The following is a 27,882-nucleotide window of genomic DNA, read 5'->3' on the forward strand; positions in this document are numbered from 1 at the left end:
GTGCCGCAGAGCAAGCCTACTCATGCGTACTTTGAGCAATAATGTCATACTCTGATGAGTCCCTTACTGAGTCAGACAGGACTGGCCTACTAAACTACTGCCTCACAGTGTGGCGCTAAAGGGGGAACACATTGCTAGCATGCCAGAAATGCAACCCCAAAAAAAAAAACAATGCACAAATTTTCAAACAGTACAGAGTCATTCTGCCTCTTTATTATCAGCAAAAACAAATCACACATCACATCACATTTTTAAAACAAGAACGCTTATCGTGGATGTACAGAAAAATAAAAACTGCAGCAGAAAAAAAGAATTCTCAGTCTTAATAAAGGTATAAAAAAGGATTATTTGTCTAAATTTATTTTGGAAATTAAAAAGGTTTGGGCAAACTAAAATGTTTCCCTTCTCATGCTACTTATGTAAAAACACATGCAAACGTAAAGCTTTCTAGTATGGACACGGTTTGAAACTCCATAAATTATAAAAAAAAAATTCCGCCCTTTAAGTGTTTCTATACTGAGGGAAACCCTATGTAGCGGGTCGACGTGAATCCTGGACGCATCTCTGTCGCCTATAGCGGCTTCTTTTCTCTTTCCCTTTCCAGGTCATCGATCCCGACTAGAATCCGATCCTTTTTCAACAACCCAGTTTGAATCGAGAAAAGGATCACAAAGAGGATGCCACTTTATAAGACAATCTGCATCCTGTCAACCAGAGACAAACACACCCTTCACCCCGACAGTGAGAGGAGCTTTTACACAACCAGGGAAGAAACAGCACCATTTTAAAAAGATTCCTGCATTTTCCTTTCGACGTGACCGTCACGTCAATTTAAAAAACATAAATTCTACAAAGTCATATATGGTCGCTATAAGTTAAAAAGCTTATTATTTTTTGCTTAATTATATTAATATCTATACTCTGTCCATGTTTTGTAAGCATGCAAGACGAGGGCTTTACGAAGGTTCCGCATGAAAAACCGAACGTTGCCCGGCTTTTTTTTTTTTTTGTCTTTGGCAGCTGAGGGTTTGTCTATCACGGGTCGTGTTCAGTGTCATTCCAGTTAGTTTGTGATCAACCGTCTGGAACTGAAACGGAACCCAACCCTGTTACACAGTCATGATTGTACCACAGCTTTCAGGTTTTAACAGGTCGGTACGTAACAGGAAATAACCGAAAAAGAAAAAAAATTCTTCTTGTGTAACGCGATAACAACGTCCTCTCAGATGTTTAACAGTGAAAATGTCGTATTACACAAATGCCTTGGATATCATACTCTACACACACTTTCCCTTCAAGGACTTTTAGTGTCGATGTTCCTAGTTGTCCTCGGGTTCTGACTCACCCCCCTTTTTGTGCCTCAGGTTGTCAGTAGTTAAGGTCCGGTGTGGAGAAATAGATGAGTTAATCCTCTATGTCCCTGAAGGCAACATCTTACGCCCGTAAAGGAGATGTGTTCGGTGAGAGGTGTGTGTGTGTGTGTGTGTGTGTGAGGAGTGTGTTTGTGCTTCAACCCTAAACGATCAGCCGATATGTCTTCAGCAGAAGTAGCAGGAAAAAAGCAAAAAAAAGGTATAATTGAAAAGTTTGTCAATCATACAGGCGTTTGTAGTCCGGGAACTACAATACCCATCATGCTTTGCGGTGGTGAAGTGGGAACACGTTCGAAAAATGAGCGGACGGCTGAGCCTATAAAACTAAAAGTACAAAGCCCCTTCAAATATGCAGGCAGAATATAAGGATCATGAAAGCGAGAACGAAACATGTCGAACCTCATTCACGTGAACAATAAAATGGCAACATGGAGTACATTTTTATTTAAAGAAGATACAGTAAAACACCTCAGTAGAAAAACCATAAGCACTGTTTTTTACGTAGTGCTACAGCTAATATTACACTCACTGCAGTAGAAACACTTTTGACCACCTCCCTTTATTTTGTCACTTTGTGTATGGCTGTCAGGATCGCCAACCTAGCTCTTACATGGCTCTGAAACAGTGAGTCAGGTCTGGAGGATTCCAGAGGACGACTTTACAGCAGCGGTTTTTTTTTACGCGTACATCGTTACGTACCTTAAAACAGTCAGTTGTTTTTTTTGTTGTGTTCGTGACACACCTTGTAATTCTATGTGCGGGTAAATGGATGACTTAGTGCTAGATGCTCAGGAGTTTGTGGTGAATGTTTGCGGGGTTGTGTTTTTTGAGTCATGTTTTCGGGGTGGGGGGGGTTTCATCGGCGGGCCTCCCAGCCATTATAGGCCCTTCTTGCTCGGTGCACTGAGTTTCCTCATCCCCCTTATCCTGGCCAGCAGATCACGAACAAAGTTCTGCGAAGACGAGAGGAAGGACATCAAGAAAGGATAGGTGAGGATGCATCAGTTTGTTTAGAGTTAACAAAATTATTTTATTCCCAGTCAAACTTTTTTTTTAACTCAACCATGGCAAGACAAATTTTTAACCCTTAAAATAGAAACAATATTAAACATGTAATTCAAATAATGTATATTAGTATTATAGTCATTGTAAATACAATATCAAACACTATTTGTAAAAAAAAAAAAAAAAAACGGGTTGTTTATGTTCTTACCAACATTTTTATATTGAATTTAAAATGCTAAAAATAAAACACTATTCAAATTAGAACATTTATGTTTTAAATATTGGAATTAGAATATGAAAATCCATGTGTAAAAAAAAAAAACTATTTATTTTGGCACTTTTGTATCAACATTTTATATTGAATTCAAAATTTTACAAAACATTAAAAACTGACCAACTTTATTGGACATAGAATATCAAACCACCGTGTATTTAAAAAAAAACAAATCATGTTGGCAATATTATTATAACATTTTTGTATTGAGTTTAAAAGGCTTGAAATAATCAAAAATAAAAAAAATCTAATTACAAAATGTTTTTTATTATTTAAATTAGTGTATTAAGTAAACAGATAATCATTCATGTTGGCTCTATTACATTTTGATATTGAATATAAAACAATACAAAATATCAAATATTACATTTAGATTTTCCATTTATTAATGTTTAGAAATATAATTTTCAAGTCTGTGCGGGGAAAAGAAATACATTCATTTTGAAAATATTTATTTTAATAAAGTTATTTTTCTTCTAAAATAAATTAAATCAACCTTTCAATATAAAAATAATTTAATTAAATCAATTAAAACAAATCCAACCTTTTAATATGGAATGAATGGATTCCACTATTAAAATAAATAAATAAAATGCTTAAAAAAGAACAACATTTAAAAAAAACCCACAAAGTTTAAGCATTTAAATTCAACCGATGGCTCTACTTCTACATCATCATCCAAAAATGTTAAATATTGAATAACACATATTTAAGATTTCAAATTAACGCTGTATGACTAAAATGTCAGCAAAACGGAAAAAAAAAGATTTTTCCAAGACATCTAAAAATACCAACACATCGACACAACTCGACTTGATAAGATAAACCTGAAAAAGCACCAAATTTGCGAACAAAAAAGGGTCAGTTCAGTTTATTTTTAAACCGTCTTTAAATGATGACTTAAACTGCAATTAACTTGAGGTCATGTGTTTTGTATGACCATCAAAACGACCTCTTTAGTTTTTAACCTTCCTAAAATAATTGGGAATCTGACCTGGGGTGACTCAAGCTTCTCCAAAGCCTTTTCGGTGAAAGGGATCTTCCAAATCCCCCTTTTTTATTGCCCTAACAAGCATCTTTTATCGGCCTTAAAGGCTTGACTTTTCATCCAGGGTGCCGTGACGGACTTGCAAGTATGTTGGACTATAATCCCAGTAAGATGACACTGCTCATGACCTGATTAACCAACATGGACTCTCTCCCACTGTACCTGTCCTCCATCTTGCTCTCCCACTGTCCTGTCCACCCCAATCCCATCATTTTATCTCTGTGAACCGATTCTGTCCGTCACCACCCCTGCATTTTATCTTCCATTTGCTGTATTTTTTTCTCCCTTGTTCCACCTTCCGCCGTCTTTGACAGCTGATGCCTTCGCCAGGGATTGTGTTGGAAATGGCATCTGCGCTCCTCCATTCTCGGGGGGATTAGGGGTGTGTTTGTTTTAGTGTGTGAGTGTGTGTGTGTGTGAGAATTAGCGAAGGGTGTAAAGGTTTTACACACATGAGCGGCTGTCAACCTGGCTGGACACCGTCGCTGGGGCGAGCGTTGACCTTGGAGTGGTTCTGACGGCGTGACCTAATGCCAAACACACGCCAGATGGGAGGTCCAACTGGGTGGGATGCTTCTACGAAGCCGTAATATGATTGTCTGCACCACCTATAATCACCGGGCCCGGCTTAACCCCCGCCTCACCCAAACACTTAACACGTTAGGAGACACATATTATGGTGTGTATTCACGGAAACTGCGAGTCCATCTGCTGATTCATCGGTGTTTGTGACACAAGTGGGTCAGTCTGGTTCGGATCGATGGTGTTTACCCACTTTACACAAATCATGTTTTTATTTGAACACACGAGAGACTCTTCACTCACCTCTGTGGGTTTGTAGCAGTCTATTAATGATTCCTGCAGCAGAGAGAAAAGTTGAGCGTTAACAAATGTGTCGTGTTCTTCAGAACCACCCAGCGATACACTCGACTGAAGGTTGTTCATCCAATATTTAAACTTTCTACGTGGTCCGCAGTCGAGGAAAAAAAAACATGGATAACAGTAAAAGCAGGAATGGGGGACGTAAAAGCATTCATGGTACTTAAACTGACAAAAACTATATACAGGAAGTGACTTGGAATTCCTACAGTTTGAACTATGACACGGCAATAACACGATATATATCCTGAAATAACCTCGGTTCTACACTAGCACCGCTATGAGGAGGTGATAAATAATGTGTGTATATGTAAAATATATCTTAGTTCTAATTGTTCTTTAGATATTATCAATAAAGAAAACCCACTAAATAACAAATAAACACCCATTTAATGGTGGGTAAAATACTGTTAATGCATGTTTTTATTATTTCTTTAATTTTAAATGCAGTTGAATTACTGTCAGCAAAAAATAAACAATATAATGTAACGACTTCAAACAGATTTAAAATCATTTTTTTATTGTCAATATGATTAAACCTCAAGATTTAAATTAAAATAAATGAATATAAGAAGAGTATTAATAGTTAAAAGGGAAAATGTAAGCATTCCAACTCAAAAAATGTGAATCCCAAGGATTTTCAAAATAAAAAATGCAAAATTAAGTCTTTCTCTCTCAGTTATTGAATGTTATTTGTGATTATTACCCTGCTAATTACTGTTGGTAACTAAAAGTATTTATATTTCTTTACTATGTTTAATGTTCATTGATTTTGTTCTCTCTGAGTTGCATTAAAACTATTTTTATTTTGGAATAAGTGTAGATTTAACTGCTCGTTTTACTCTCAGTAAACCCGTCAAAGTTTGCAAAGTATTTTCTTTAATGACAGTTGTATGAGCACAAGTAAAACTATGATTTGCTTTCAGATGGTGTTTGGATTCTCTGGATAAGATAAACCTTCGAGGAGTTTATGGTATTTATAAATGTCAAAACCTTTTAGCAGCGTAATGATCATCTATAAACAGTTTAAATCTCTTTTTGTCCACATTTTGACGTGGTTGAGGTTTTTATTTTAATTTTAATACAAGTATTTCACTTTAGTATTGAGGTCCAGAATTTAATAGAAAGATTACTTATTTTTTTAATTATAGTTTTTTATATCTCTTGCTTATAATAATGTATAATTTTAATACAAATTTGCTTGATTTATTCAGGAGAGACACGACTGTCCCTCATGTTTAGCAATTTTTCAGCCATCAAAACAAGATTAAAATAAAGTGAATTTTTGAAGCAATCCTCTGTGTGTTATTATCTAAAGTGTTTTTAGACCGTTTCAAAGGGTGCACACGTCCCTAAAGTCATCATAAAACTCAATTAGATGTGAAGAAAGTAACAAGGCTCTCTGAGCTCTACATGTGTTCGCTGAAAGATAAACACTTTACCGAGTTAAAAATGGATTAAAGACGAGTGAGTTCAAATGAGTTGTGCATGAAATAAGATGCTGTTAATGTTTGGATTTCATCTGATGACTGAAAACAACAGATGATTGTTAACAAGAATATGTTAAGAGGTAAAAGTGACCAGAAAAGGTCACTAGTTAAATGTCTTTCCTCAGTTTAAAAAATATATATTATTTCAGAAGGAGACAAGAAAATGTTTTTGAACCATTTTTTTACTAATCAATTTAAAAGATTTGAAGGCTCATTTGTAGATAAAATATGTTTTTTATATTAAGTAAATGTTTTCAAACGAAAAGGACTTTTTATTTGCCCAAATGGAATCAAATTGCAGATCTAAGAAATGCTTGGTGTGAGGGCCAATTGCGGCCCTTGGGGTGTAGTGGCATGGCCCTTATTGGGTCACAGTGAAACTATACAGCTAAAGGTGAATATTTCGTTCATTTTCAAGATTGTTTTCTTACTTGACTAATACTGTTGTTAACATATTGTTTTTCCTTTTTAATATTAACTAAAAATTCTGTCTTTTAAACCTTTGTGGTATCTCAAGGTCAAGGTATCCCTTGTGTTGTCTCTGGGTCAAGGTGAATGACCTCCCTGGCTTCCAAGAATACATATGCAGTGGTGGAGGTCGTTCACCTTGACGCAGAGACAACACAAACACATTTGTTTTCGGGCCTTCAGGTCAACTTGACCCTGAGATAACAGGGTTAAGGATTTTAGGATTTTCTTTTTAGTTACTGAGTACACGATGGGCGTCATAGCTCAGATGCTAGAGTGGTTGACTCGTGTTCTGAGAGGTTGCGGGTTCAATCCCAGTTCCGGACAAGATTGTGGCGTTGTGTCCCTGAGCAAGACACTTTACCCTGATTGCTCCTGATGGTTGAGCTGACGCGTTGCGTCGCAGCCTACTCCTATCAGTGTGTGATTGTGTCTGTGAATGGGTGAATTTGTAACTTAGTGTAAAGCGCTTTGAGTGCTGAATAAGCATAGAAAGCGCTATATACTGTAAGTAAGAGCCATTTGCCATTTACACAAAAAGAAAAATATGTTTTGCCACAGTTCATTTAAATCCCACTTTAATATAAAATCCAATTTCCCTATGCCCGTAGGGTGCACCGGATTATAATGCAAAATATAATGAATTTCAATGGTATATTTTCATATGGTTTTTGAGAACATGATAGAGGCCTTATAGTCAGAAAAATCTGATATATAGTACATCATGTTTTTACATTTTCTGTCTGTATTATTGTTTATTTTTATTTGTGCTTTTTTAACTTTGATCTCTCACAATAATCACAATATATATTATAAAAGGATAGAAATTCAGTATTTTCAATGTGCTAAATATATTTTTTCATCCGTATACTGAATATATTGTTCTTACCTATTAGTGATAGCTTAAGTGCTAACTTTAGAACATTATGTTGGTTTTGGTTGTCATTCAGCATTTTTGGCAGTTTTAAAACACTGAAACACATACTAGACAAGGATCTGTTATCAATATTCATCACCTATTAATCATGTAAAAGTTTGTCTTTAGTGATTGCTGATCATGTCTACATGAATGATTTTGACCTTTTTAATATTTTGCCAAACATTCATTAAAACTCGGAAGTGATTATAGTGACGAAATTTGAATTTTTAATTCCTGCTTTATGATTCTTTCGTACACTTAAAGAGGTTAAAGATTTTCCAGTCAGCACAAGTTAAGGTGCAGAGAAACCTGAACCTCTCAATGCTAGTAATCTCTGTGATGATAATAACCCGGGCTTGAGCGGGATTGTTGTGGAAACATATTTCAGTGGTAATGGGACGAGATGGCAGCAGATAAAGAAGTGATGAGCACCATTACCCTTTCATTTCACCTTTGAAAGCAGCCTTTTTTATCAGATATGAGACTGACCTGCAGTTTGATGGCTCTCTCGTCATCACTGCTGACTTCCAACAGGTCGTCGATGTCGATCTCAACCTCTGGCATCTCCTCCTCCTGCAACACATCAGAAGAAATCCATTCAAAAATTGGACAAAAACTTTTACTAAAAGTAAAAATGTAATGTTTGCATTTATTTTTTCCACTTCACAATCATCTGGTTTTAAAGGTTATTTTATTTTATAAACTGGCAATGAGACACATTATAATTGTGACAATACTAAATATACATTTGACTTCATTAAAAAACATATTAATTGTAAAATGTAATTCAATTTTTTTTTTGCTTTTCCCAACAAAAATGTGTTCAAAATGTGGTTAATTAAGGTTTTTTTTCCAATTACAGGTCTTTAAGGAAAATAAGAATTCTTTGTTTTAACCTTTACTTTTTACCTTTATGTTACTAGGCGACCACTTCTCATTTACAATGGGTTTAATTGATGTTTTAAAAGAGGAAGATTTGGGGAAACAACAACTACTACTGTTAAGGTTAAATTTCACAATGATTTTAACAAGTGTTGGTTGTATTTGGCACTTAATTAACACCTTAAATTGTGAAATCAAGCTCATTTAAAGACCTTTATTTCACAAGTTCCTATCGTAAATGTAAATCTTGCTTAACGAAAGAGTGTTCTCACGAACAGATGCCTTTTATAGCGGAGACAGCTTAACCACATATACAAGAACGACCCTCCTTTAAAGATCGATTAAAGTGTCTTTTTTAAAAGTGGGGAAACGGTAATAAATGATGTTTTATGCTCACAGAGATTGTAAAGAACTCCCATCTACGTCAGCGACTTGTTAGCCGAGTCTATTAGATCACGAGTGGCTGGGAAGGAAATGTCATGGCGGCGACACCGAGTCGGGCTGCTCAGTCAACTTGGTGGTTAGAGGCTCTTCAGCCACTTCAAAAGGTTCCATTTTACTCCGCTTGGCTTTTACTTTATCACCGCGAGGCTTCCACACAGGGAGGATCAACCTTCCTGGGAGCAATTTTTCATGGATTCAACAGCCCTGTACTTAACTTAAAGGCAACTGTTACCTAATGATGAGAAGCTTGTGAAATATCTTTAACTTCTAATGAAGTTTTCTTTTTAATTTGCACATGGATTGACAAACCAAATTTAAAATAATAAAATAAATAACTATTATGTATTATTAGATGTGACAATATATTAAAGAAAAAAAATGTACTTACTTGAAATAACAATCGAGATACTACTTTGAACAAAAACCTTTATCTACTTTATACAAATAAAAAAAACAAGAAAAAGTACAGTTTTAATCAGAATATTCCAAATATTTATAATACCTTAAGCCATTTTTTTTAATTTATTATAAAAAATTGTCGATCTAATCTGGATTTTTATATGATTTTCTTCCCGGTTGTAAGAATAGAACCATTTGATTGAATTGATTTAACGACAAAAGAAACACTAGAAACTCGAGGGGGGAAACAACAACAAAATAACCAACAAAATAATCAAATGTACCTCTTATGTGGAGTATATTTTAAAATATTTGTACTTGTTTTAATTTGTAGATTTTAACAAGCCTTTTTTAAATCAGTTAAAAACAACCTTATTTTTGATATTAAACTTTGGTAAGAAACTTTGTTTTAATTAAAATAGATAGAAAATACAATAAAGCTTCCATCTTTGTTAATTTTCTAGTAAGATTCGTCAACTTACTTTTTTAATCTTTAGCTTTCCATCTCTATTCAAACATATATCAGTAAATAATAGAGAATATTTTGCTGGTCCTGTACGACTGATACATAATCCATGAAGTTTTCTTCACGTCGATACCAATGTTTCAAGCAAATAAACTCTATATTACTAGTTCACAATGTCTTTACTGCCCTTGAGTGAGACATTTTGAAGTAATCCAGACTTATTGTCCTTGTTATCAGAGAAGCGGGTAAATAGCAGAAGAGGGTGATGCAGGATTGAATGTGAAAAAGCCTCCAGTCACACATCAGATCTGTGCATCTTCGTGTTTTTGTGTTCGCCCGACTCTCTCTGAGGACGCTGGTGTTTTTTCTTTTGCCCGCAGCCCGGACTGGTATTCAAACATGGCAGCAGCAGAGAGTGAGAAAAGAGAGTTTAAGAGTTGAGCTCTCGGCAGTAAGACTGTTTGCTTCACTGTTATGAGTGTGGCTGTGTAATTACAATAACACATCTCTGCCTCGGCTGCTAGTTTTACTCCTTTATATTCACTGTAGCAGGACTTTTTTTTCCACACATCTCCAAATATTTTACGATATTTATACTTACTAAGAAAACTCAACAGACACATTTGCCATATTCTTATCTGTTAAATATTAATATACAACTATTATTCTGTCTATTTATTCATGTAATTTGATCAATTCTTCTCGGCTTTTATTAAGTCTGGTTAGAATCTTTAATATGTTTCTTCTTCTTCAGACTTTTTGTCTTTTATTGATGTCGTTGTAGTTGTATAACTGATGTTAAGATAACAGTCCATGCTTCCTCTAAAGAGTCATATAACACAGTAGTAAAAAAGGAAGATAAACAATAATATTCCTGCCTGAACAGTCAATCATTCTTATATAATGTGTATTTACTTGTTTGACCCAATAATACACAGAGAGTATCCTTGATAATAAAGTGAATAATTTGTTTTAAATAAACAATACACTTTTTCATTACTTTTGCCCCATTAGTATCATGCCCTTGTTCATGTCAATATTTTAAACTAACAGTGTTTAGTATAATTACTCAACTTTATATCGTGCAAAAGTTTAAATGCTTGTTGAACTTAAAATTAATTTAAATCTACGGTCAATTACTATTTCAACATTTTGGAAAAATTATTTGTTTCAGTTTCACTTAAATAAATCTTTGTTAAACATATTTATCAAAACACACTTATTGCAATATTTTACTAATAATAGGGCGCAATGTGTCATAATTTTTAAATATTTTAAGATTGTTCTGAGTAAATATAATAATAATACAAAAAATCTATAGAATTAAAAATGAAATTCCTCTTTTTTATTGTTTAGATTTTAAGTCTCTTAAAATGCATAAGAAATCTATAATTTTATCCTGATGTTAGACGTTTTTCAAGGTATTTTGATTGAAACATTTGTAATAAAACATGTTATTCAAAAATAATATTCCAATCCACATCATTGCTGATCTAATTTGCTGACTCATGCTTGAACAGGTGACACCAAGGTAATCCTCCACAGACCAGCGTTCCTGTTGGAACCACATCCACAGAACATTTCTCAACTCCCACTTGATATTGAGGCTGAAGGGAAAATGTGGTTTGGGAAATGTTTTAAAGCTTCTCCTCTATTAGTCATATCTATTGGTCCTGGCTGCACTTTCAAAATGGGTGACGCATGTTGGTGCTTCCTCTGCTTGAATTTTATTTAAATTGAAAGTTAAATCTTTGAATCTGCCTCTCAACTCGACACATGACAGAATGTCTATTAAATTCATTTAAACTATAAGATCTTTAACCATGTATGTGTGAGCAGGAATTGTAATTGTAGTAATTTTGCACATTAAAAAACATTTTATCAAATTTCCACGAACAGAATAAGTGTGTGTGTTTGTGTGCGAGTCAGTGCATGTTGAGTGATCGGCCGCAGCCTGCAGTCAAGCTCGACACGCAGGCCACACTTTTCCGAGTCGTCGCCGATCAGCGTGACAAGAGGGTGACAGGATTCTGACAGGTCCCGTCACCCTCACACACACAAGTCTCTCGCTCTGACTCACACCATTTCTTTACGTCCACAGCACTGCACGCTACCCCACATTTGTTTCTGAAGACTTCAGGCCTGCAGTAAGAATCCTTCCCCTCGAGCAGGTCGACAACGGCGTGGGAAAGATAATCCTGAACAGCGTTCCCTCGTGTGTGTGCCCTGAGAGCCGCTCGTTTATTAATTTGATATTGATCCTGTATCGTTTTTTGGCGCTCCAGCGTCAGCCCTTCATTTGCCAGGTAGTCGCTGCCAAATAGGTTGACCTTTCAGCAGGCAGCAGCTGATATTGAACCAGTGGTTTGAGGGAAAACTCATCTTTAAACTTAATTAATCAAAATATGGTTTTCCCTCAAACGTGAGGCATGTCGGCCAAAACTGGCCAGCGGAGTCATTTTATGTGGCCCATTTTATAGAATACAATACATCATACTTTCACTCCGCTCCTGCCCCTAAACTCAGAATGAAACAGCCTAATAGCACGAGGAATGAGTGAGTCCCTGAGTCTATTAGTGTTGGACGATGGACAGTAGTTTGTCCAGTGATCTCTTCTCTGCAACTGTCACCAGTGAGTCCAGCTTCATGTTGATACAGTGAGCACTTAATAGGCTTGAGGTGTTCAAGATAAGATAAGGAACAGAGATTATATGCATCAAAAATTAAACAGAGAATTTCAACGAGAGTCAAACTGGGGTGAAAGGCAAGGAGTTTGATGGAAAAACTAATTCCTGATTTAATTAAGGTAGAAAGGAAAAACATGTTAAAATTTGGCCCCTGCCTTTATTGACCGAATACTTAATCTTGGATGGTACCATTATATTGATTTAATTTTTACATTAACTTTTTTTTTTGTGACATTTTAAATACTTTCATCAGATACAAACTCTTTCATGTACCGGCACAGACTCGCACACTTTCTAAATAACATATAGCACATATACACACAGAGTAAAATAGTCTATGACACCAATATGTACAACAAAACGTACGAAAAAGCTTTGATATATTTACTAATTAAAATGTAAAAATATTGCAAGTAAACACATCCACACACATGCCTTTGATAGGATGTACACAAATCATAGTTATTGATACACATACAGTACTAAACACACACACACATGAACCCACAAATCTGTTTTCCATCAATCATCAACAGGGCAGAACAGACCTGAGAAAACACTTAAGCATGTTAAGTATATGGCAGCCGGTGCTCAAAATAGAAGCACAAGTGCGGACATTTAACAGTTGCATAAACACTCACACTGGTGTTGTCATACCGGTTGATTGACAGCCTTAAGAAGCAGAGGTCGCACCCTCTACCTCTGGGAAAATACTTTACAGTGAAACTGGGCTCTATGACAGTGAGCGCTGCTGCGGATACCATTCTTAAAAAGCTTAAATGCATATTTTATGTGCGGTGTTTCGGGGTCTACTGACCTGCTTTGGTTTTGAGAAGGATCGGTCGTGAGAAAGCGTGTTCGAGCTTATCTCCAACAACATGCATAAAAGCACTGGTTGTAAACATGAAAAATAAAATTATGGATGACTTTAATCTTTACACTGCAGCCTCCACTGTGGCTTACACTGTATATTTCAACTTCAACGTATGTGAGAGATGATCTGGAGATAAACCATGAACTCTACTTGTGTCCTTAGACAACCAAGAATAGTTGTAAGATAAGATAACACAGTCCAATATGGTTCAGGGATTAAAAAATGAAAGACTGTTTGGACAAACTACACATCTTGAGCTCCTCATGTAATTGTATTATTATTTTTATTACTATTTTTATTCTTACAATGTTTTTTTCTGCATTAAGCATCATTTTTGTTATTTTTCAAGAAATATTTGTACACAGTTTTCGCCTTTCTAATCTCTAATTCTAAATATATATTGTAAATTCCATAGTTCTTTTAATTTGTAGCCAATTAGATTCAATATCAAACTACTGAATCCGCCATCATGAATTGACGAGGTGTTGCTTCTACGTCGTCACATGATCGTCTGTGCGCCGCATGATTGGCTGAAAGTTCCGTCGACTAAATATTGAATTAAAAATAAATAAAAAATCAACCTTCTCACTATAGAAATGATTACATTCAACTATTAAAGCAAATTCCATTTTTAAAATTTAAAAAAAAATCCAAGTTTAGAACATTTTTAATTCAATAATTCAATATTCCGATGGCACTGATATATATCCAACAGATTTTCTAAATATTTGATATCCTTCTCTCTTCTCCTTCCCTATATCCTGCACCTACATTGATTTATATTTAATTTAATCCTTAACTTAGTTTATGTTTTCTTGGTCATTGTTCCGTAAAATCTACCTTTGAATTGGTCTTGACTTCCAAAGTCTTAATCCTCCCTATAGAGGTTTAGACAAATCTTGTTTTTAAGTATTGATCTTATGTCTGCAGGTAAAAGTCAAGGTTAGGTCTAGGTCAACTTGGTTTCTTGTGTTGGGAGTACCCAGAGAAAAGGTTGAATCATGTATTGGTCTAAGCGACCAAATGTATCGGTCTATTTTAAATTGAGTGAAAACAGTTTTAAGAATAAGAATAAAGGCAATAAAACGGCAAAGACCAATTGTTAAATAGATGCACCAGAGTGCAGGTTAATTGATTAATAAGAAAGATATAACAGTGGAAATGTGGGGTTTTCTTGGATGCGTGAGGCTGTGATATTTCAAGAACATTCAGCTCTTTCTGTCTGTAAGCAATGCAATAAATCAACTCGCGTTGTAACGAGACTGGAACACAATTAGATTGCTTAATTTGCCAATTTTACGATGTGTCAGACACTGCAAGTCTGCAGATTCAAAAAAAAGAAAGAGAAGCCCGTGTACGAAGCAGGCGGTAAATCGGAGATGAACAGTCACAGTGACTGTGTCAAATGTGTAAAAGATAGTTTGTGCCTCAGCGATAACAAGGATCCAAGTGTTTGTGTAATCAAGGCAACTTTGTTAGGAACAGCCATGAGAGACGGCAGTCAAAGAGGAGGAGGAAAAAAAAAAACTGGTCAATGCGCTTGTTGTGCGCACGAAAAGTATGTCAGACTTGTTTTTCGCCGACAGCGCAGCAGCCGATGGCACTTTCAGTCTGGTCTGCAGTGACGAGGTGGACGCGTGAAAGACGACTGGAACCCGAGTGACTCACTCACTCTATTCAGGATATAACACGCGAAACACGAGGCAGGAACAAAGAGTGAAACTCTGCTGTCGCTTGGTATCACTTCAATTAGCGAAGCGGTCCTGAACACACTTCGTGCGCACTATTTAAAGAATCACAGGTTAAAGGTGTCGACTTAAAAAGTCTTTTTTTTTTATTAAATCTGATCAAAACCAACAAACAACCCACGCAAGACCAGCCTGAATCCTGGTGGAAATAGTTCTAATCTACCCTCTCAACTGTCCCAGCTTCTTGGTTAAACTGTGCTTGATATATCTGCTACTTTGCATCCTCGCTGATAAGTGGGTCACCGGGAAGACGATGCTGAAGGGACGGAGGTGGTAGATGCTTGTGAAACAGCCTCCAACTCAACTCAGTGCCACATCAAAGAGTGAAGGAACTCTAGGTGGGATGAATTCTTCATCTGAGATTTAGAGACACAGGTGGGAGAGGAATATCAGTGTAGAACACAGGATTTTAATTTTTGCGATAACTCATGTCTCTATTTTTTATTTTTTCTTCTTCTCGTTTCCTCGATCACATCCCAGCTACTTGGGGATAGAGGCAACCCCCATGACCATTCAAACACATGGACACAGTCATGCTACACTGGTATGTTAAAGAGATACGTGTAGAAAAGGTTCATATTTCCAGATTAATTCTCGCAAATGAGCTTCCCCCCCCATGTCGACGTAGCACCGCATCAAGGTCACCCCCGGGGAGCTGAAGTAATTAGAACTGTAGCAGCGAGACCGTGGTGACCGAGAGATAGAAATCTGTGTTGGGATGAGGTCATAGCGGAACCAGACCCTGGTCTGTTCGATTCCTGGAAAAAAAATGTCTCTTTTGCAAACCAAAGTCAAACCTGCAGTCTCAAGCTCACGGCAGGTTTTGCAGGAACGCTTTTGATAGATGAGGGCTTCATCGATGCTAAAGGTAATGATGTTGACTAAACTAAAGGAATTAGAAGAGAGGGCCAAACGAACAATTCCTTGATGCATGTTTAAAGCCCTTTTTTTTCAACAGTTTTGTCCAATTTTCCCTTGATTTCTATAAACTCAGTCTCCATAAATCAACCCTTTATCTCTTTTCTGGGATCAGGAACTCAACACGGTCACCTACTTTTATTTTAGGTTAAGGTGAAGTAGAAATAATTGTTTTCCCACCTTAATGTGTCCTAATAAAACGTATAAATGTGAATTAAAGTGAACTTTAGTTGCTAAGTTTTCTGACTCAGTGTCACTTCATCACGTTCATAATCATCATTATCCGGTCATTATGGATGGTTCGCTTAAATGACTGGAAGGCGTAATTATAAAACTTTAGGATTTTCTGAATATTTTATAACTTTATTGTGCTCACTATTGAATTATTTTTGTGTAAAGGTTGAGAAATCTATATTATAATGCCTCTGGAACTCTCTGATTTCTCAAAAAACAACCTTTTAAATACAGAAAGTTAAGAAACTATCCAAAAGATTAATCAGCTCACAACTATTATTACGGAAATGCTTAGGAAATGCTGTACTAGTATTAATATTCACGTTAGTAACATGACACAATAAGAGTAAAAGCAAAGTAGCTCAACATTAGTTAAGTAAATCTGTCAGTTTAGATAGTTCACTTAATGAAAATTGCATTTCTGAAACCAAGAACATCATAGCAATGTTTGATAAAATGAATACAAAAAAATATCTCGTTAAAAGGACACTTCAACGAAAGCATGTTTTCCTTCCTATGAGTCAAAACTGGTTTGGGCAGGTTTTCAAATCTAGTATTTTTTAAGATCGTGTTATGAACACGGAAAATCAGGGAGTGGACGAACACGTCTCTAGTGAAAGCAACAACAATCGCAACAAAAGATTAAAGGCGTAACTTCGATTTCTCCAACACTATGAGAATAGTTACTGCTGCAGCCTTTGAACAAGACGGTTAAAGGTGTAAACCCAGCTCACCTTTTCTTGGGTGACACACTCTAATGTCTAAAGGTGTGAATCAGTGAATTATCGTTTGTGTCTGTCCTGCAATTGATGAACTAGTGACAAAGAACAAAGATAGGAGTCCTTTGCTAAATATCCATCCAAGAAATCTTAGTATTAAAAACCTTGCAAAAATGTTTTGCCGTGAAAACACAACTAACAAAACCAGTGCTTTTCAGTATGAGTTTGCCTTTGCAAGGGCAATACCAGGTTGACTGCTAATGTGATCTTGGAATTCAACGAACGCATTAAAAAAGGGGCACAACTAATGCTTAAATTAAAAGTATAAGTAGCTTATTTCTTGGTGATATGAAGTCAGGGATTCTAAAATATAAAATCCATCTTTTCGAGGAACAGCGTGTTATTCCTCTACTAGAATGGATTGCAGTAAAGGAAGAAAGAAAAGCTGGATAATGGTATCAGCTGCTGTTTCAGCTAAACTCTAGAGGACAGAACGCTGTGTATTTCAATGCTGAACACAGCAAAGAAATGTATCAATGTCATGTATAGCTGGCTGTTATTGCAAGGGAATCTAACTTCATCATTTATAAATGATATAAATTCTACTTAATATCATTATTTTTTTAAACTGCACATTGAAAATGTTGGCCTTGTCTCATGACTGTATTTTTCACAGTTTTGTGGTTCAGGGTTCTCGATGCCCTGCATTGTATTAACCAACCCGAGGCGAACGTATTGACAGCTGGGGCCCACTCGGACCTTCACCCTTGGAATAAAGCGGCGCCTGCAGCTGAACTGGGCTGGAAACATCAATAACAGCAGGGTCACCCATGAACAGTTGGCCCTGTCTAGCCAAGACAATAGTCCAAATGTGTCCAATTCAAGGTGAACTAAACACTCCTTTGACTTCCAAGAACAATGGATGATCACTTTACAACATTCATTTGTTGACACTAGAATGTACCACATTGTGTGAAGTGTTCGTACACAGTCTATGAATGGTGTTAAACACATGATTGAAATGGAACAAATGCATGTTTGTGCCTGTTTTTCAACTTCTTATGTGCTTCATTCTAATAAAAATATATATTAGTCGGATGCATCATTGGTACCTGCCAATCACCTCATTGTTTTTGAGATAAATGCTTCAGCCTCACCCATATCTGTTGCCCAACAAAGCACCACTGGCTGAAAACATGTCACATAAGAGCAGGTGCAGTAAACAAAAAACAAGGCGGAATTATTGTGTGATTATCACACAGTAAAACAATAAAAAGTTGGGAAAAAGTTTGGTTTAATTAGACTTATAATGGTAAGCAAATACTTGTATTAATTTAGTTGAGTGAAAAAATGAATTTCATTTGTATCTATCATTTATTTTATTACATAAAATAATAATTTGCAATGACTTACTTTTCTAAACTTTTTATATTTTCAATGTTCATTTAGCCTCCTGAAGGATACCATATTATTCATTGTTAAATTGCAAATGTAGGGTAATTTTTTTTTAGAAATGGCAACACTCTTTAATCCTTAAATGCCAAAAAAAGAGGGAATTCTAGTTAGAATGAACGATTACGTTTAAAAATCCCCCAGAGAGCAACTTAATAGAATCAGAATCAAAAACCATCTTAACAAGTTATAGTTAATTTTCCCTCACTATTTTGGCTTTATGTTAATTTTGTCAATACTAGAAATAGAAACACAAGTTGAGGACCTCACACAACAGAAGTGAAGAAGAAAATGTTGCCACTCTCTACCAAATAAGTCCTTTAAAAGTCTGATGGATCTAGATGGTAATTCAAAATGAAGCAAACATTTCTGTTTATTGTATCATCAACATTTCCTGAACGTTATTTGAGCTATTTTTCTAAAAGATCGATACAATTGAACAAAGTAAATCGTTGTTTATTTATTGGCCATGAACGTAAAATACATTCCATTCCATAGACCTAAAAGAGACCCTTCACAAGACAACTGGCGGCAATGACAGCGGGAAGAGAGGCACTGTGTGTACAAAATGTCTAATCATCAAGCGACCTTTGCCCTTCCTTTTGCATCTGCGGTGTAAACATGACACTTTCGCATACATCCATGGCAGCTGCCTCCTATCATGCGCGCTAAAAAGCCCGGGTGTCAACACCTCTGATTTGTTAGGCCGCAGATGTCTGCAGGTGAGATGTGAAATGAGCCGGCATATGCTCACCTACAAACAAAACCCCCCTTCAATACAAACAGATAAACATCTGCCCTCACAGAGCGGACGCAAACAATAACGACCTTCCCGACAGATCCATAACTACATCGGGGTCGCTCTGTAAACAAGTGTCCTATTGACCGACTAAATCTCCCCGCGACTGGATCCGTCAGCGGGGCCTTAATGACCACGTCCATCTCGTAACATCGGCAGATAAGTCGTGAGTGACGGGACTTTTAAAAGCCGAGCTGAGTAATAAAGATGCCTCCTGGTATGAGGGGCGAGCGGAGAAAATTGTGGAATGTTACGACGGAACTATATATAGCAGGAACCTCGAGGTGATCCAGGGATGAAGGCGCTGGGAGAAAATAGTGTTGGGTTTCTAATTCTCAGACTGATGGGTTTTTCAGGAAACTCTCATGCTAACATATTAGTTCCATTTCTTTATCAATTTCAATGTTTTTGGACGTAACTCTCAATAGTAATAGAACGTGCAAAACATAGATAAGGAAGTTGGAACAACCAACCAGAAAGGAGTGAAGTTTGGTTGATGGCTTCAGTTGAGAACGATGAATTTGTTAATAAACAAGATATATAAAATATATTATATATGCTTATGGATCTGGGGCTGCTGCCTAATCCATGATGACACCATTACTCATTAAAACACTTAATCTGTAATATTTTCAAAAAAGGTTTTTCACCCCACATTAAACATCAAATTCACCAAAGGAATAACCTTGTGAATGCAATGTTGCTCACAGCTAATGGGGAACAGGATCTGATTGGCTGAACCTTCTGGATTATTATTATTAAATAGCTTTTAATTGTCAATCTAACACCTCAGTGGACAGGAAGTCGCTAGGAACTGATTTTGCAGGAAGATAAAGTCAACTTTGCTGATGTGTTGTCTTTAGATGGTAAAATTGTTTTACAAATAGAAAGGATTTCCCTGATTTTAAGCTTTTATTTTCAAATGGCAGCAGCCTGGACACATTCCACAAGCCAAATACATTCTATTCCTAAACTAAAAATCAACAAAATCCGTAACAAAACCCAGGGTCGGAGATGTCTTCAGCGGCCGGAAGTATTCCACGTGAAAACACCAAGACCGGAGACTAAAGAATCTCTGTGAATTGACCGCTGCTGTAACACAATCCAGGTTCATGAGACTGTTAATGGTTGAGTTCAACATTTTCCTCCTCTGGTGTTTCACATGACAGTTTTCCTCCTCTAGCATGAAGCATGACCGATAGTGACAGGGTATTGACAATGTCACAGGAGATTCCAGGAGGTTTGAGGAGGAAGAAAAGAGCGAGGGCGATTGATTATGATGGACATTGGAGTAGATGATCGCAATGATGTAGAAACTCTTTTCTACATGGCATTGAAGTGGTAGCTAGACCGCGACACTACCAGGACAGGAAAGTGCCAAGACATGGAGAAAGATTTGTACAGAACAAGACCAAAAAAAAAGAAAAAGTCTTCATGGTTTGTTGTAGAATATTAGCGTTATACTTGGTTCAACTGCACAGTACAAACGCTACATTGTATTATTAGGCAGGTCTTGTGAGAACCTTCTGTAAATGTTTTTGCTGATTTGTCGCCCACAATCGTAAATATTGAAGAACCCTCGGGCAGTTTTCTTAGCTGGAAGTGGATCTTTTGATTTAAATCTATAAATGAAACGAATTTTATTGGTTACAACGACAACAGAGCAGATTATTTGATTAGAACATTTTGTTTTGCTGCTAACCACCATAGATTATAGGGGATGATTAAGACCTAAAAAAACCTAATCTGATTTTAATAGTATTTTGTTTCTTTTCAAAATGAAGAAACTTTTATATCCTTCATACAATCAGTATTGATGGGTAAATGATGTCAAGAGTGATTATGTGATCAGGTTCTGAAGGATATGTCATCCATATGGAACAAACTGATAAGAGTGACAGGCCAGGAAAGCATCAGCGTGATGAGCTTCAGATGGAAACGTGACAAATTTGGTGATGGTCTTCCTTCAGCGTGAAGGACAGCAGGATGCTTTCAATTACTGTCACTAGAGTTACCATATAGCCGTTTCCATGGTCAATTATTTCCACAGGAAGATGAATATGGCGCTGTCTCCTCCCAGACAGAGGTATCCTTCTAGAAAGGAAGTAATCTCAACACACAAGCCTGAAGGCGTAGCACCGTGTTACCGACTCTGCTTCCTCACATGAATGAGCCTCAGCTGTATCGACACTGAGCCATTAAAAAGTGGGACATAACAGTGTCTTTCATCCCTTGTGCAGAACAAAACAGAAAGTGCCGACTCTACAAACCTGGAACTGAATCACCAGTCAACCATGACAGACAGACATTCTGTCGGCTCACAATCTTGTACTCGCTTTTACCACGCACTTCTGGAGTGTCATGGAGCGTCAGACTGAGAGTGATACTTATTCTGGATTACAAACTACTGCTACTTGGGTTTTTTTTAACCTTGCTCATGTGCTACATATCATTTCTAATTTCCTTCATGGATGGAAGGACTGGGCCAGAACACACTGTCATTGACTACATAAATAACTGTACTGCACTTTCTCCTCTGCTCTCTCCTCTCTGTCCTTTGAGCGCTGGAATAAAAAGAGGTAAAAGTCTCCCATGAGAGACCCAAGCGGAAATCCATCTCTGACAAAACCTGCTATCCTATAACCAGGAGACATAGAGAGCTGAATCGACCCCCCATAGTGGAAGAAATGTAGACACAAGCAGTTTACGTATAAAAGTGCTTGGTTTGATTACGTATCCATGTTTTTAGCAAAGTTTAGGGCAATTGAAAAAACATTTAGCATTTTTTCCATGAAGCCGTTTATAAAGACAATACGAATTATCTCATTTAATTAATTGTATTCTCTGTATTTGTTGTGTTTTTTTTATGGTTAGCATTGTTTAAAATCAGTTCTTGCATGTTAGCTATGAAGCTATGGCCTTTAAAGCTAACATACATCAAAACATAGCTTGGCTCTTGGAATACTGAAGCTTCATTGTCATGATAATGATGTTTTTCATTTTATTTTTCATATTATTTTATTTGATTAATATTACGATGATTACCAACAAGAAGCAGAATGTCGTTGTTGGGTATCTGAAAGGACTACTTACTTTATTATTATTACGTTATAAAAGTCATTTGTCAATTCTTCAATCTATTACTTATTCCTTTACAGTGTTTGTAAGGGATATACCTGTGTATATTTTTAGGCTATGGGAGGAAATCAGAGTGCCCTTTTTAATCCCCCCAGAAGCAGAATGGTTTCTAATCTGCATCAAAAGACTTATTTTAGTTATCGTACAAAGTGGTTGATTTGAAAAATAAATATCAGAGAATGTCCATCCATGATAAGCTAATTACAAAAACATAATTTATTTTACATTCCTGCATGTTTTAAAACTATATTTAAGATAGTTTTTAGCTAATCTATTTATCAACAGATGTTGAATATGTTTTGTAAATAAACAGCATGATCAATATTAACAATGGAGTCGTGACTATGATGAATATTTGGTGAATAAACAATTGAAAGTTAAAACCTATTGAGGTGTGTTATAAATAAAGTGTTCTAAATATGGAAAAGAATGTCCTTCTGGCTTCTTTTTATAGAAAGAAATGTCCCAGATTCCAGAATGTGCAGATACTTCCAATGTAGCAGCAGAATGATCACTCAGAAAAGTTGTTTAACACACTCGTCATTAGGAGAACTATCTTGAAAAATTGGCTGTTTTAAAAAAGGCTAATATGGTGTGTTTGTTGGTGACTACATTTTCAATTTTCCTTCATAAAACAGTGTGATGTGTATCAAAAGATTTGTGTCTTACATTTGAATTCATCATTGCAGTTAATATTATTAAAGTTTTCTTGCTCTGGATATGTTTGCTGACATGATGGTTTAATATGGGTTTTTCCTAGTGGAGTCAATCTATCAAACCTTTTGAGTCTGGTTCATTTCATGGGAACTGTAAACAACAGTTTCAGACTTAGTAAAATAAAGATCAAAACTGTCCAATAAAGAGTTGGGAATTATACAATTTATATTTCAAGGTCATTCAATGTCGTTTTTTGGTTATTTTTATCAAGGGAATGGTTCATCTCTTTATGTCTGGATAGACCCTTGTATAATAAGCAGCGTTTTTTAAAATAATTTCGATTATTATCTTTTATTTTAATTAAGAATTAATTAAGAAAAGAATATTTTGCATATATAAAATTATATAGACATTATTTCGTATAGCAACATCAAACCCTTGCAATCTCTTCACAAGGAAGTACCCACACAATGTGATATGATTTATTCATATTTTTGTAGTAGTTATTGGTTGGCAATGTTAAGCTTAACAGACCCTACCACATGCATCATTAATACATTGAAACTTTTGGGATTGTAAAGTGAAGGTAATTGTATACTTGCTAGCTTATCTTGTCCCTAACCATTTCAGCGGAAGTCTGTTATTGAAGAATAAATATAAACTGCCAATCTAAAGAAAATAAACCTAGAACTTATAACATTGAATTGAGAATATTTTCCGACATGAAAGCCTTGAATCTATGTATGTATTGAACGTCTTTAAAGCTCTTTTCTCTGAGTCTACGTGCTTGAGGAGTGTGACGGTCTGCTGCCTGTTCACAGTGTATCGGTCCACTCCACTGAGCTCACATCAAAAGCTGGCAGTGATATCTTGTATCAGGTTTTTCTATGAAAACTGATACAGAGTCTGACCTTTAAGCTAGACCAGCGCTCGCTCTATCTCACATATACGCTACATCTCCCCCGCCACACACACACACACACACCTCTGTCTAATTTCGGAGCGTCCACGGAGGTGCAAACAGACATGATGACAGTGTGACTTCCTGTTTACACTCGTGTGATCAAACACCGCCAGGGAACGCAGTAAAGTCCACCTGCTCAAACGGTGCCGTCATCTCGCTATTCGCGGCCCTGAGCCCAGTGACGGATTGATGTAAAGTCTGAGCTGAACGTATAACTAACTACCTGCTGTCCAGAACAAAAACTGGGCCGGTGCCAGATTCCAGTCAACGCCGAGGTTATTCAAGCAACCAGTGTGATGTCAGGGCGGCCCGGGAGCCGGTGGATGGTTCGGGTGAGGTTATCCCTTTCGCTGCGTGGAAAGACTGAACATGAGGAGGTGTCACGCTGGTGGGAATATATCGACAGAGGAGTTCAGTCGTCAAATTGAGGCGACGTGAAGGTTAAACATGTAATATTCTCTGTGGAAATGAGCCAAAAGAGATCTTTGAAAAGAGGATTGGACTTTTCACACTTTAAAACCAAATGATTAGGCTTTAGTGAACAATAAGAACCGTTGAAGTTTCAATTTATTTGTTACTAAATCGAGCCATATTTCCAAAAAATATTTACATCTATATTCATTCAATTATTGCATTTTTCATTGCAGTGGTGGACAATTATGTTTTCTATGTGGAAATATTATGTTAATGTTCTGTGAATTAAGCCAAAAAACGAAGGGAATAAAAGAGAGATTTTGTTACAATGGGAAAACTAAAGAAATAAATACTTACAAAGAAAAAAACAACATTAATACATGTTTTGTTTACAAAACTGTAAGTATGCTATAAAATACTTTTATGTGATTGTTATTGAATTGTATTGTATTAAGTTTTTTAAATCTAAATAATGCAAAAATATAATAACGACACATGGAAAACCACTTTATTTTAAGCTATTTGGAAAAAGATTTGAACTAACAATGATTTAATAGAGTCCAAAATAAATAGTCAGTGATCAGTGTTTAACTATTAACCCATTTTCTGGTGAGGAAATCTAAAAAAAATCAGAAATCAAGGAATCATAAATATTCGACAAAATCCAAAATGGATTTTCTTAGACAAGTGGACGATCTCTAGAAGATATATATTAGTTACTGGGAATAAAAAGCTAGTTCTTATGGGTTAACTTAAGTTAGACTTAGGTTAGATTACTTGGTTATGATTGACAGCGAGTGGTTACAGGTCCAGAGCAGTCAAGTGAAAGTATACTAGTGGAAAATATCTTCCCAGAGATTATTGTAAGGATAGAAAAGACTTGTTTGTTTTCCTTAGTCGATATGTGATGAAATTGTTTGCAAAGGTCCCATCTGAGGGGTTTTGTTAACTAGGCCTGAACCAGAGGAGTTAACCATACTGGAATCATCACTTTATTGAATGTATAGTGGTGACCAAAGTGTAGAAAAACTTTACAAAAAAGGTTAACCACATAGCAAATTAAGATACTGTTTAATTGTCAAACACAGGCCTGGGGGCCAAATCCGGTCTTCTGAGTCATTTAAGAGGCCCACACAAGTTTTAAATATTCCTTGAACGTTCACTGAAATCTAGGTCACTATTAATGTCAATATCATGACTCTTGATTGTTGAGCAATAAAAGAAGTTTCAAAGTTGCTCAGAACTTCCAATCCAAGTTTTGGCATTTCTGCGCCGTTCTGGTTAGTATCTACAAACAAACTTCTTTATATAAATTCAATTTTCAATTCTATTTTATTTAAAGTGTGTTATCACAACAAAGTTATCTCAAGACACTTTACAGTTGAAGTAAGACTATAGTGGAGAATTGGAAAAACAGATCCCAGCAATTCATATATACATGGGCAAACAACTATGTACACAAAGTCCGCTCATCATACACACCCAAGAGTCTGAATTATATAATACTGATCACGTCTAGATCACGTAGCAATAAAGTGGCGCTTTACTGGCAATAAAGATCATTTTATTGACAGCTGCTCGCAGTTATATATCCTTTGGAATGTTTACGTAAATTTCTTGACATGAAACCCTGACATACATTCGCATGTTAAGATGTCAATACGATTTAAATTTGAAAGAAGCCATGGGAATCTCTTAATTTGGGGATGATAAAGTGATGAGAAAATTACAATTTTGGATAGTTATTTGAGCTTGGTTGTCTTTTTGCAATTCATATGCCTCACATGTCGTATTTTTTGACCAAAAGGGAATACATGTGCGCTTAAGAAGGGAACAATTCAGATATTTATTTATTCTGTTTGGGGTTTTTTATATGTCAGAAGTCAAAATTCAATTATTTCACTAAAGTCAAACAGAGACTTAATTCTTAGATATACAGTACATGTATTTGATGTCAACACTTTCTACTCCCATTAACTAAGGTTTTCCAGTGTTTAATACTTGCTGTGGTAACGTCAAAAAACATTGTCTTGCACGACACAAGGATGTTAGCAGTGATGTTAAAATTAAAAAAGGCCAAAAGGCCAATTCAGATGAGTTGTGTGAGGCTACATCTTCCTTAATGACCTTAATACAGATATTTTCATCAGAGGGAATCTGTCAGAAAACACAACCAAGCCTGAATAAGTACATTGGTGACGGCACAAATACAAATGTCATATATCTGAATATCTCCCGGAGAGCTGGAGACGCACTCGCAGTGTGATGCTGTCGGCGGGAGGCGACACTCGGCTATAAATATAACATGTCCTTTTGTTTCAGGTGTAAACGAGCGTACGCCTGCGATCATTTTTGCCATGATGACAAGTGAGCAGCATTGTGCACATGAAAAAAAAAAGGCTGACTGTAGAGTGGTTAGTGCACACTCCTGAAAAGACATTCCCTCAGTGTCGACTGTCAGGTTGACGTGGGCATGCACGTGTGAATCTCTGATTTGTGATTGGCTGTGTGTGTGTGTGTGTGCATATGGGTGTTCATGCAGAACCTCTGCTGCTGCTAGGAAGGGGGTCAGAGCCGGAGGAGGTGATTGGCTGGTGAGGGGGAGCCACAGCATCAGCACATCCTTAACCCACTGCCCTTCTTTTTTTTTTTCTTGCCTACCTCCCCCTCCCCCCCTCCTATAAGCTGTGGCAACATACTGTGCGGGTAACTGGGCACACACTCTTGGTTTAAGTCTCTTCTCGTGCTTAGAGAAACGATTGCATCAGAAGAAAGTGACATGTGTTGGAAGAAAAAAACCCAAATTTTGGAAGAGATGAAGGAGCAGCTTAGTGGTTTCTCTTTTTCCTCTACCAATGCTCTGTAATTGAGAGACGGTTGTGATGATGGTGGGTAAAGAATCCAACATGGACAACCCAGGGGGGCTTATTCTGTTCTGTCCTTCTCATCATCATCATCATCTCAGCCTGCAGCAGATCGTAGAGGACAAAGAGACGAGCAACCAAAGGCAGATATGACTAAAGGGGGGGTAGGTAATATCCCTGGTTTTTTTTAGTCTATTTTCTTTTAGTCTATGAGTGAGATAGTGGAGTTATGCTGTGTATATTTATATATTTAAGAGAATCCAAGGTTCAAGATGCTCCACAGGATGTGTGGTGGTGATGGTCCAGGTGTGATGGACACTTTTATTTTTCCACTCACCTCGCAGTCGTACAGGTCGCTGAGCTGCTCGATGATCCACTCCTCCAGCACCAGCCGTTTCCGCAGCTCCTTCCTGTCGTACTTGACCGTCACCTTGCCCTGCCTCTTCTGCACCGGGTCGTCGCTGGTGATGGGTCCGGATCCCACGCAGCCCACCCCGGTGGCGGACTGGAAGAAGACCCGGCTGCCGGCGGTGGGCAGCGCGGCGCTGGTCTCGGTGCTGGCGGCAGACATGGATGCGAGAGAGAGAGGCTGGTGTGTCAGAAGGTTGTGAGGATGGAGGGGTGATCTGAGAGACTGGAGGGGTGATCTGAGAGACTGGAGGGTGTGGAGGGCGCACGGCGGGCAGGAGAATGATCCGGAGCTTTTAAACAGCTGCTATTTAAAGCGCAGCGCCGTAGACGGAGAGAGGGAGGAGCGAGGGCTGGAA

General features: G+C 36.9%; 1 protein-coding gene across 1 annotated transcript; it reads right to left on the minus strand.

Moving 5' to 3' along the window:
• Window positions 1-1,794: 1,794 nt before the first annotated feature.
• ppp1r14c (protein phosphatase 1, regulatory (inhibitor) subunit 14C) lies at window positions 1,795-27,793 on the minus strand. Its single transcript, XM_087812838.1, has 4 exons — window positions 27,453-27,793; window positions 7,946-8,029; window positions 4,526-4,558; window positions 1,795-2,326 (listed from the first exon to the last, which is right to left on the minus strand). Exons 1-4 carry the CDS (start codon window positions 27,684-27,686, stop codon window positions 2,252-2,254), a joined length of 426 nt encoding a protein of 141 aa, XP_087668964.1. The 5' UTR covers window positions 27,687-27,793; the 3' UTR covers window positions 1,795-2,251.
• Between the last annotated feature and the right edge of the window lie 89 nt (window positions 27,794-27,882).

Source organism: Callionymus lyra, chromosome 17 (assembly GCF_982586985.1).
Source record: "Callionymus lyra chromosome 17, fCalLyr1.hap1.1, whole genome shotgun sequence".
Lineage (NCBI taxonomy): Eukaryota > Metazoa > Chordata > Actinopteri > Syngnathiformes > Callionymidae > Callionymus > Callionymus lyra.